This window comes from Osmia bicornis, unplaced genomic scaffold (assembly GCF_907164935.1).
Source record: "Osmia bicornis bicornis unplaced genomic scaffold, iOsmBic2.1, whole genome shotgun sequence".
NCBI classification, from domain to species: domain Eukaryota; kingdom Metazoa; phylum Arthropoda; class Insecta; order Hymenoptera; family Megachilidae; genus Osmia; species Osmia bicornis.
Genome location: NW_025791132.1, coordinates 1 through 13836, shown reverse-complemented (window position 1 = coordinate 13836; position 13836 = coordinate 1). Strand labels below are relative to the sequence as shown.

General features: G+C 38.1%; 1 protein-coding gene across 1 annotated transcript; it reads right to left on the bottom strand.

Moving 5' to 3' along the window:
* Positions 1 to 709: 709 nt before the first annotated feature.
* On the bottom strand, positions 710 to 4516 carry LOC114881879. The gene has a single exon (XM_046289549.1). It carries the CDS (start codon positions 4514 to 4516, stop codon positions 710 to 712), a length of 3807 nt encoding a protein of 1268 aa, XP_046145505.1.
* Positions 4517 to 13836: the final 9320 nt, after the last annotated feature.

Sequence of the window (13836 nt, the reverse complement as noted above, 5' to 3'; positions counted from 1 at the left end):
CCTGGATGGATTGCGCTGGGAAAGAATTTTACAGTTGCTGGGTCGGTTTCACAAATTGATTTATTTGAGTCACGTTTAAAATGAAATAAACAAGATGATCTGACAATTGATGGTGAACCGTACAATGATCCGCTTTGAATTTTACACGTGAGAAAATGAACCGTCTGAATGAGTTTCAAATTACAATGATTCGTCGTGAATAATGAATTTACATGAGTCGAGACATATAGATTATTATTTTGATCTGTCACCTGGTCTGTGGTAACTGAACAATGCTTTTACAAATTGCGAACAGCGAGCTTCTCAGCGCCGTTAATTATATTAATTCAGCCCGCTGCTGTGATAATGCCCATGAGCGTGTGCGTGATCGGCACGTGGTTGGCGGCTCACGTGTACAATGAATTATGTGTAAAAGGAACAATACCTATTGATCCAGTAGCTTGCACAGGTGCTGTGGATCGTGATCTCTTCACTGAGCTTGGTTGGTGATTTTCACAGATGAACTGCACTTGAACAATTTGAGTTGAGCGGAAACAGATTTTCACGTGTGATTCGCGGTGATCGATGATCAATAATGGCGTCGTTGCGCGCGAGCCGGCGAGAAGACCCCTGCTCACGCGTTACCTAGATGGTCGACTCCCGATCGATAAATCGATCGACCGTGAGCGCCACCATGGCTGAGCGGATTCTCAAACATTTCCGCCCGCCATCAGCAACTCGTTGATGATGTTTCTGCAGAGGTGAGCTCAGCTTGATGGTGAACAGGCAGGATGACAAGCTTGGTGATCGGTCTGACGAGAGTCGTGGTTGCAGTCTTCACGGTTGCAACCCTGGTGAGGGCATCCTTGCCGGGGTGAACTTCGGTCACTCTTGCGAGTGGCCACTTGCTCGGTGGAAGATGCTCGTTCGTGAGCAGCACCAACGAGCCTGTCTTGATGTCGTTCGATGGGTGATGCCACTTTGAGATTGATTGAAGTCTCTGCAGGTAGTGTCGAGACCACTGAGACCAGAAGTGTTGAACCCTCTGCTGGATCAGTTGCCATTTCGACAATCTACCTGGTGAGACGTCGAGCAGTGATGGTTCTGGTATCGTGTTGAGCGCTGAACCGATGAGGAAGTGTCCTGGGGTGAGCGCAGAAATGTCGTCGGGATCGTCACTGAGCGGCTCCAATGGTCTTGAGTTGAGCACCGCTTCGATCTGTGTGAGGAGAGTGGAAAACTCTTCGAATGTTAGTAAGAGCTCACCAATTGTTCTCCTGAGATGGTACTTGATTGATTTCACCACAGCTTCCCATTTTCCTCCCATGTGAGGAGCAGCTGGTGGGTTAAACATCCATTGAGTGCTGTCAGCTGACAGAATCGATGCGATCTGTCGGTGCTCCTGTGAACTTGACGTGAACAGGCGTTTGAGCTCTGCCTGTGCTCCAATGAAATTTGTACCACAGTCAGAGTACAACTTGTGAGCGATCCCTCTTCGTGATGAGAATCTTCTGTAGGCTGCCAGAAATCCCTCGGTTGAGTAATCGCTGACAACCTCGAGGTGAACAGCTGATGAGGAGAAACATACGAACACGCAGATCCATCCCTTGATTGTTTTCGAGCCTCTTCCCTTTGAATTTTTCATTGTGATTGGTCCTGCATAATCGACACCGGTGTGAGCGAATGGTCGTGATGGTGTGACTCGACAGAGAGGTAGTTGACCCATCATCTGACGAGCACGAATCCCCCTCTGACGAGCACACACGACACATCTCAAAATGTGAGATTTTACAGGAGCTCTGCCACCGATGATCCAGTACCGTTGTCGAATGTATGCGAGCGTGAGCTGCGTTCCTCCGTGAAATGTTCGCTTGTGAGCATCTTCAATGATGATCTTCGACAGGTGAGCGTCCCGTGGGAGGATCGCTGGATGTTTTTCATCCCTGCTGAGCGCTGTGTTTGTGAGTCTTCCTCCTACTCGTATTGTTCCCTGCGAATCGATGAAGGCGGTGAGGCGACTGAAGGGGTGAGTTGCAGGCAGGGTTGAGCCTGAGTTGAGCGTCTTGATTTCGCTGGTGAAATACAAGTGTTGAGTCGCGTGAATCCAGAAGAGCTGCGCCTTCTCCATGTCGCAGGATGGTATGATGATCACAGGAGGAGTTTCGAGCTTTCTCTTAAGCCGTGAGGCAAACCTGAAACAAAGTGCAGTCAGTCTATACAGCTTAATAAGAGATGAATATTTGTAAATGAGATCCCAATGATAACTTAGCTTTTGAGCTGAAGCAAAGAGTGAGACATTGGGTCTCACTTCGAGCTCGCTGGTTAAAGTTGAGAATTCCTTTTGCTCTGGCCAATGATCTTGATTTCGAGCCATCCATGGGGGACCTTTCCACCAAAGCTCGAATCGTTGAAGTTGATCTGTCGAAATGCCTCGGGAAGCACAGTCGGCTGGATTAGAAGTACCTGGAACATGCCTCCAATGCGCATTTGGAGTGAGTTCTTGGATTTGAATGACTCTGTTCCGAACATAATCCTTCCAACGTGATGCTTGCGATTTGATCCATATGAGCGAAACTTGAGAATCCGTCCACAGGTGCGTTGCCTTGATTTTTACCTTGAGCGTTGATTGAACATATTTTGTGAGTTTTGCCAATAGGAGTGCTGCAGACAACTCCAATCTTGGTATTGTGAGCCTCTTCAGTGGTGCAACCTTTGTCTTAGAGCAGACAAGTGACGTCATTGAGTCGTTGGACGGAGAGCTGACAGTGATATAAATCACTGCTGCCATGGCAAGTTGAGAAGCATCAGAGAACCCATGAATTTCTACAATTGAATTGCTCCATGTGTTGAACCATCTTGGGATCGATAGCTTGGCCAAGCTGTTGAGATCTTCTCTGATGATGAACCATCGTGATACAATTTGAGACGGTAATGGATCGTCCCAATTGATTTTGTGTAGCCAGAGTTCTTGTAATAGCATTTTTGCTCGTACTATTACCGGTGAGACGAAACCTAATGGATCAAATATCCGAGCCACTTCGGACAATACGAGGCGTTTTGAGCACTTACTTGGTTGATCTGTGATCGTGGATGAAAAGCCAAAATTGTCGGTTTGAGGCATCCATTGAATTCCGAGTAATTTGGTAGTGCAGTCGTCAAATGATATGGGAGCTGACGATTGTGTGGATGACGAAACAGCCCGTAGAAGATCTGGGTGAGTCGCATGCCATTTTGCGAGTGGAAATCCGCCCGCGTTGCACAATGCAATCAGCTGTTGAGCGACCTCCACAAGTTCCGAGATTGAGTCTGCTCCTCCAAAAATATCGTCCACATATCTGCCATGTGTGAGCGAGGGCGTTGCCAGAGGGAATCGATGACCCTCATCGTGAACAAGTTGCATGAGTGCTCGTGTCGCCAGGAAGGGAGCCGCCTTTGTACCGTACGTGACAGTTGTGAGCTGGTACGGGATGACATTGCGGTCTTCATCGATCCAAAGGATTCGCTGGAGATCCCAATCATCCTTGTGAACTGCTACCTGGCGATACATTTTTGTGATGTCTGTGGCAAAAATGTGGTGATAATGGCGAAGCCAAATTAGAACATCTGTAACATTCAAGAGCAAATTAGCACCAGTATGCATTAAATCGTTGACTGATTTGCCTGATGTCGTAGCTTTTGATCCGTTGAATACAACCCTGAGCTTCGTTGTTGAACTGTCGAGACGTAGAACTCCATGGTGAGGCAAGTAATATGGTTGAAGATGAGCAGAGGTCTGAGGTGTTGAACCGTCAGAAGAGACCCTCAACCCTCCTGATGCCGGAGCATCATGTGCCAAGGTCATCTCCCCATCAGGCCCAACGTTCTCAGCCTCTCTTGATGAGATTCGTTGGTGATCTGGAGCCTTTACCATGTGTCCCAATTCTTCGTACTCTTTCATGAACTCGACGTAGAGCTGGTTGTATGTTGAATCCTTGGAGAGTCGTCGCAACGTGCTTTGTAGACATCTTTGAGCAGTCTTGTGTGAATTGCCTAAGAGCAATGCTGGTGCCTTGAGTGGAATGCGAACGATGTACCTTCCAGTGTGATCACGAGTGTGAGTCGCACAGAAATGTGATTCGCATTCTTCTTCCTCCGGAGTGAGCGTGCTTGGAGTGTCCATTGGTGATTCCTCTTGAACCCAGAATTTGGTGAGCAGCTCTTGCAGATTGCTCTGGTCGTCTTGAGCAACTGCAAGGTGTGAATAATGAGTGGTTGAATGTGATTCGTTGACTGGGCCAATGACGAGCCATCCAAAAATGGAAAGTTGAGCAATTGGTGTTGTTGGTGAGCCCTTGATGATATTTGGCTTGATGATCCTTCCGTAGAAATCCGCTCCAATGATTAAATCGACTGGTCGTGGTGTCAAGAAATCATTGTCCGCCAACCTCAATTTTCTAATGTGAGGCCAATCCGGAGTTCTCATTGAGAACGATGGCAGGATTGTCGATACGGCTGTGAGCACGTGAGCCTGGATGCAGACAGTCTGCTGTGAATGCATCGACTGGAGTGTGACAGTGACCACGCCCTTTGTTTCAGTTGATTTTGTTCCACCAACACCAATGATTGTGATGGATGATCGGTGTCTCCGAAGGTTGAGCAGACGGGTGAGTTTTTCGGAGATGAACGAAATTTCGGAACCTGGATCGATTAAGATGCGGATGTGGTGAGCTGTCGTTGAGGTGGTGAGCAGAGCTTGAGCGGTTGCAAGGAGTGTCTGGTGATCTGTTGATTTAACGACTGCACCGAGGTCCTACTCGGTGGTGCGAGCGGATGAGGAGGCTGCTTTAGATGAACCGGCTTGGAGTTGAGCTGTCAGCGTCTCGCCTTCGTGGATCATCGTGTGGTGTTGCCCTCCACAGTGCTTGCACTTTTGCGTGGATTTACACGAGCGGACGCTGTGCCTGCCCAGGCAATTGTAACACAGGCGCTTATTTTCCACGCATTGAGCTCTTACTTTGGGCGTCATGCTTCGGAATAGTGAGCACGCAACAATGTAATGTTGCCCTCCGCAACAATCGCAGCACTCGAACGGTGATGGTCGCTCTGAGTCGGGCCTCTCGGGTGCCGTTCGAGGAGCTGGCTGTCGAGCTGGCGCTGCAGCTACTGCTGTGTGAGCTGGCCTTCGGAGCTGCGTGGATTGCACTGTCTGTCGCGTTGGTGCCGCTCTGGGTTGAGCTGCCTTCGCCTGGTCCTCGCTGAGCGACTCCAAGGTCCTCACACGGGCGGTGACGAATTCCACCAGCGAATCGAACCTTGGAAATTCAGTTGTCGCCCCGAGTGACGACTCCCACCTCTCCTTGGTTGTACGATCCAGCTTGCGGCTAACTTGATGCACCAGCATACAATCGCCTAGTGTTCCTGGATCAACCAAGTTGAGCACGGCATTCCTCGTCTCCAGAGCTGTCGAAATGAGCTGGCTCAGGCTCTTCGCTTGCTCGGCTGCCATAACCGGTGGTCCAGCAGGTAGCGACGCCAGTTGATCCAAGTGCGCTTGGATGAGCCGGCGCTTGTTCTGATAGCGGCTCTTGAGCTGGGCGATGGCTGAATTGAGCGATGATCCGGTGAGCGATAGGTTCGATATGATCTTGAGCGGCTCTCCTCGCAGGCATCCCTTGAGGTAGTAAAATTTCTGGACGTCGTCCAAGTCCTCTCGGTTGATCACGACTGAGGTGAACAGATCAATAAATGAGGGCCAATCGGTGTAACTGCCATTGAACTTCGGCAGTGCAATATCCGGCAACTTAGATTGAGCTGGCGTTTTGCAGGGCTGATCAGGCTGTTGATCCGGTCGTTGAGCCGTGAGCCTGGCCCTCTCCTTGGCGATCAGAGACTTGGCGTCGGAGTGAGCGTCCTGCATTTTCTCATGGAGCTCTTCAGAAAAATAGGGGTGATCTGTCATTGAGGAGGGCCAGACCACCTCGAAGTGAGCGTGCTCCTTGCTGAACGCTTTCAAGGCCTCGTCGGCTTGTTGCTTGAGGTCATCCAATTCCTCCTTAGTGAGCTGGCCAGCATTCTCCTGCAACTTGGTGAGCAGGCGCTTCATAGAGCGGAGCCGTCCTTGTTGAGTGCGGACTTTGAGCTGGAGCTCGACTGGAAGCGTGGAGGGTGCATTCGCGCGTGTGGCGTGCGAATGCGGCGACGGTGTACGGCGTGTCGGTTCCGTAGCAGCCTGAGCTGGCGATGATCGTCCCGATGAGCTTTTGTCAGGTACCTCCAATGATTCCTTGGAGCTCTCCATTTCACTCCACTTGTCTGAGGGCTTTGTTGGATGAGCCATGGGTGATCAGAGGTGAGCAGTTGATTAGGCTCGGTGAGCGTTCGGTGAGCGTTCGGTGAGCAGTGGTCTTCTTTATCGACTGGTGAGTCGGTCGTCTGAGCGCCACCTATTGAGTGGCGAGAGTGTCAGTGAATTTGAATGGAAGAGAAATGCCAAGATGGCCGACCACCGAAACCGTTACGAACACGAGACAAAGACTTGAGACGAACAATGATCAATGAGCAATTTTGTGAAAACCGAGTCCAGCAAGGGCGCAATCCGGCTCGAAGGACCAAATGTTCAGGAATGGTGGAAATCCTGGATGGATTGCGCTGGGAAAGAATTTTACACTTGCTGGGTCGGTTTCACAAATTGATTTATTTGAGTCACGTTTAAAATGAAATAAACAAGATGATCTGACAATTGATGGTGAACCGTACAATGATCCGCTTTGAATTTTACACGTGAGAAAATGAACCGTCTGAATGAGTTTCAAATTACAATGATTCGTCGTGAATAATGAAGTTACATGAGTCGAGACACATAGATTATTATTTTGATCTGTCACCTGGTCTGTGGTAACTGAACAATGCTTTTACAAATTGCGAGCAGCGAGCTTCTCAGCGCCGTTAATTATATTAATTCAGCCCGCTGCTGTGATAATGCCCATGAGCGTGTGCGTGATCGGCACGTGGTTGGCGGCTCACGTGTGCAATGAATTATGTGTAAAAGGAACAATACCTATTGATCCAGTAGCGTGCACAGGTGCTGTGGATCGTGATCTCTTCACTGAGCTTGGTTGGTGAATTTCACAGATGAACTGCACTTGAACAATTTGAGTTGAGCAGAAACAGATTTTCACGTGTGATTCGCGGTGATCGATGATCAATAATGGCGTCGTTGCGCGCGAGCCGGCGAGAAGACCCCTGCTCACGCGTTACCTAGATGGTCGACTCCCGATCGATAAATCGATCGACCGTGAGCGCCATCATGGCTGAGCGGATTCTCAAACAACATCTAATAACAATATCATTATTACTATATCTACATTAGATATAATGTAATATAATGATCCCTTCCCACCGATCAATGTACATATAATGGCAGTTTCGTAGTTACTATATCTACAATAGATATAATGTAATATACTGATACCTTCCCACAGATCAATATACATATAATAACAGTATCGTTATTATTATATCTCCATTTGATATGTAATATACATTTAATAACAATATCATTATTAATATATCTACATCAGATGTAATGTAATATACTGATTTATTCCCACAGACCAATGTACATTTAATAACAATATCATTATGACTATATCTACATTGGATACAATGTAATATACTGATACCTTCCCACAGATCAATATACATATAATAACAGTATCGTTATTACTATATCTACATTAGATATAATGTAATATACTAATGCCTTCCCACACATCAATGTACATATAATAACAGTATCGTTATTACTATATCTACATTAGATATGTAATATACATTTAATAACAATATCATTATTAATACATCTACATCAGATGTAATGTAATATACTGATTTATTCCCACAGACCAATGTACATTTAATAACAATATCATTATTACTGTATCTACATTAGATATAATGTAATATAATGATCCCTTCCCACCGATCAATGTACATATAATGGCAGTATCGTTATTACTATATCTCCATTTGATATGTAATATACATTTAATAACAATATCATTATTAATATATCTACATCAGATGTAATGTAATATACTGATTTATTCCCACAGACCAATGTACATTTAATAACAATATCATTATTACTATATCTACATTGGATACAATGTAATATACTGATACCTTCCCACAGATCAATGTACATATAATAACAGTTTCGTAGTTACTATATCTACAATAGATATAATGTAATATACTGATACCTTCCCACAGATCAATATACATATAATAACAGTATCGTTATTACTATATCTACATCAGATATAATGTAATATACTGATACCTTCCCACCGATCAATTTACATATAATAACAGTATCGTTATTACTATATCTACATTGGATACAATGTAATATACTGATACCTTCCCACAGATCAATGTACATATAATAACAGTTTCGTAGTTACTATATCTACATTAGATATGTAATATGCATTTATTACTATATCTACATCAGATGAAATTTAATATACTGATTTAATCCCACAGACCAATGTACACTTAATAACAATACCATTATTACTATATCTACATTAGATATAATGTAATATACTGATCCCCACCCACAGATCAATGTACATATAATAACAGTTTCGTCATTACTATATCCACAATAGATATAATGTAATATACTGATACCTTCCCACAGATCAATGTACATACAATAACAGTATCGTTATTACTATATCTACGTTAGATATGTAATATACATTTAATAACAATATCATTATTACTATATCTACATCAGATGAAATTTAATATACTGATTTAACCCCACAGACGAATGTACATTTAATAACAATACCATTATTACTATATCTACATCTGATGTAATTTAATATACCGATTTAATCCCACAGATCAATGTACATTTAATAACAATATCATTATTACTATATCTACATCATATGAAATTTAATATACTGATTTAATCCCATAGACCAATGTACAATTATTAAGAATACCATTATTACTATATCTACATTAGAGATAATGTAATATACTGATACAATCCCACAGATCAATGTACATATAATGGCAGTATCGTTATTACTATATCTACATTAGATATGTAATATACATTTAATAACAATATCATTATTACTATATCTACAGTAGATATAATGTAATATAATTATCCCTTCCCACCGATCAATGTACATATAATGGCAGTATCGTTATTACTATATCTACATTAGATATGTAATATATATTTAATAACAATATCATTATTACTATATCTACATCAGATGTAATGTAATATACTGATTTATTTCCACAGACCAATGTATATTTAATAACAATATCATTATTACTATATCTTCATTAGATATAATGTAATATACTGATCCCTTCTCACAGATCAATGTACATATAATAATAGTTTCATTATTACTCTATCTACATTAGATATGTAATATACATTTAATAACAATATCATTATTACTATATCTGCATCAGATGTAATGTAATATACTGATTTAATCCCACAGACCAATGTACATTGAATAACAATATCATTATTACTATATCTACATCAGATGTAATGTAATATACTGATTTATTCCCACAGACCAGTGTACATTTCATAACAATATCATTATTACTATATCTTCATTAGATATAATGTAATATACTGATCACTTCCCACAGATTAATGCACAGATTGTAACATTATCGTCAATACTACATCTACATTAGATACGTAATATACACTTAATGACAGTATCGTTATTACTTTATCTACATTAGACCTACTGCAATATACTTATCCCTTCCCACAGATCAATGTACATATAATAACAGTTTCGTTATTACTATATCTACATTGGATATAATGTAATATTCTGATACCTTCCCACAGATCAATGTACATATAATAACCGTATCGTTATTACTATATCTACATTAGATATAGTGTAATATACTGATACTTTCCCACAGGTCAATTTACATATAATAACAGTATCGTTATTACTATATCTACATTAGATATGTAATATACATTTAATAACAATATCATTATTAATATATCGACATCAGATGTAATGTAATATACTGATTTATTCCCACAGACCAATGTATATTTAATAACAATATCATTATTACTATATCTACGTTGGATACAATGTAATATACTGATACCTTCCCACAGATCAATGTACATATATTGGCAATATCCTTATTACTATATCTGCATTAGATCTGCTGCAATATACTGATTCCTTCCCACAGATCAATGTACATATAATAAAAGTATTGTTATTACTACATCTACGTTAGGTATGTAATATACATTTAATAACAATATCATTATTACTATATCAACATTAGATATAATGTAATATTTAGATTCCTTCTCACAGATCAATGTACATATAATAACAGTTTCATTATTACTATATCTGCATTAGATATGTAATATACATTTAATAACAATATCATTATTACTATAGCTGCATCAGATGTAATGTAATATACTGATTAATCCCACAGACCAGTGTACATTTAATAACAATATCAAAATTACTATATCTACATTAGATATAATGTAATATAATGATCCCTTCCCACCGATCAATGTACATATAATGGCAGTATCGTCATTACTATATCTACGTTAGGTATGTAATATACATTTAATAACAATATCATTATTACTATATCTGCATCAGATGTAATGTAATATACTGATTTATTCGCGCACATCAATGCACATACAATAACAGTTTCGTTATTACTATATCTACATTCGATATGTAATATACATTTAATAACAATATCATTATTACTATATGTACATCAGATGAAATTTAATATACGGATTTAATCCCACAGACCAATGTACATTTAATAACAATACCATTATTACTATATCTACATCAGATGTAATTTAATATACTGATTTAATCCCACAGATCAATGTACATATAATAACAGTTTCGTTATTACTATATCTACATTAGATATAATGTAATATACTGATACCTTCCCACAGATCGGTGTACATATAATAACAGTATCGTTATTACTATATCTACGTTAGATATGTAATATACATTTAATAACAATATCATTATTACTATATCTACATCAGATGAAATTTAATATACTGATTTAATCCCACAGACCAATGTACATTTAATAACAATACCATTATTACTATATCTACATCAGAGGTAATTTAATATACTGATTTAATCCCACAGATCAATGTACATATAATAGCAGTTTCGTTATTACTATATCTACATTAGATATAACGTAATATACTGATACCTTCCCATAGATCAATGTACATATAATAACAGTATCGTTATTACTATATCTACATTAGATATGTAATATACATTTAATAACAATATCATTATTACTATATCTACATCAGATGTAATGCAATATACTGATCCCTTCCCACAGATCAATGTACATATAATAACAGTTTCGTTATTACTATATCCAGATTAGATATGTAATATACATTTAATAACAATATCATTATTAGTATATCTACATCAGATGAAATTTAATATACTGATTTAATCCCACAGACCAATGTACATTGAATAACAATATCATTATTACCATATCTACATCAGATGTAATGTAATATACTGATTTATTCCCACAGATCAATGTACATACAATAACAGTTCCGTTATTACTATATCTACATTAGATATGTATTATACATTTGATAACAATATCATTATTACTATATCTACATCAGATGAAATTTAATATACTGATTTAATCCCACAGACCAATGTACATTGAATAACAATATCATTATTACTATATCTACATCAGATGTAATGTAATATACTGATTTATTCCCACAGACCAATGTACATTTAATAACAATATCATTATTACTATATCTTCATTAGATATAATGTAATATACTGATCACTTCCCACAGATCAATGCACAGATTGTAACATTATCGTCAATACTATATCTACATTAGATACGTAATATACACTTAATGACAGTATCGTTATTACTTTATCTACATTAGACCTACTGCAATATACTTATCCCTTCCCACAGATCAATGCACATATAATAACAGTTTCGTTATTACTATATCTACATTGGATATAATGTAATATACTGATACCTTCCCACAGATCAATGTGCATATAATGGCAGTATCGTTATTACTATATCTACATAAGATATGTAATATACATTTAATAACAATATCATTATTACTATATCTACATCAGATGTAATGTAATGTACTGATTTAATCCCACAGATCAATGTACATTTAAAAACAATATCATTATTACTATATCTACATCAGATGAAATTTAATATACTGATTTAATCCCACAGTCCAATGTACATTTAACAACAATATCATTATTACTATATCTACATTAGATATAATGTAATATAATGATCCCTTCCCACCGATCAATTTACATATAATGGCAGTATCGTTATTACTATATCTACATTAGATATGTAATATACATTTAATAACAATATCATTATTACTATATCTACATTAAATGTAATGTAATATACTGATTCATTCCCACAGACCAATGTACATTTAATAACAATATCACTATTACTATATCTTCATTAGATATTATGTAATATACTGATCCCTTCCCACAGATCAATGTACATTTAATAACAGTTTCGTTATTACTATATCTACATTAGATATGTAATATACATTTAATAACAATATCATTATTACTATATCTACCTCAGATGAAATTTAATATACTGATTTAATCCCACAGACCAATGTACATTGAATAACAATATCATTATTACTATATCTACATCAGATGTAATGTAATATACTGATTTATTCCCACAGACCAATGTACATTTAATAACAATATCATTATTACTATATCTTCATTAGATATAATGTAATATACTGATCACTTCCCACAGATCAATGCACAGATTGTAACATTATCGTCAATACTATATCTACATTAGATACGTAATATACACTTAATGACAGTATCGTTATTACTTATCTACATTAGACCTACTGCAATATACTTATCCCTTCCCACAGATCAATGTACATATAATAACAGTATCGTTATTACTATATCTACATTAGATATGTAACATACATTTAATAACAATATCATTATTACTATATCTACATCAGATGTAATGCAATATACTGATCCCTTCCCACAGATCAATGTACATATAATAACAGTTTCGTTATTACTATATCTACATTAGATATGTAATATACATTTAATAACAATATCATTATTACTATATCTGCATCAGATGTAATGTAATATACCGATTTAATCCCACAGACCAATGTACATTTAATAACAATATCATTATTACTATACCTACATTCGATACAATGTAATATACTGATACCTTCCCACAGATCAATGTACATATAATAACCGTATCGTTATTACTATATCTACATTAGATAGAGTGTAATATACTGATACCTTCCCACAGGTCAATTTACATATAATAACAGTATCGTTATTACTATATCTACATTAGATATGTAATATACATTTAATAACAATATCATTATTAATATATCGACATCAGATGTAATGTAATATACTGATTTTTTCCCACAGACCAATGTATATTTAATAACAATATCATTATTACTATATCTACATTGGATACAATGTAATATACTGATACCTTCCCACAGATCAATGTACATATAATAGTAGTTTCGTTATTACTATATCTACAATAGATATAATGTAATATACTGATACCTTCCCACAGATCAATGTACATATATTGGCAATATCCTTATTACTATATCTGCATTAG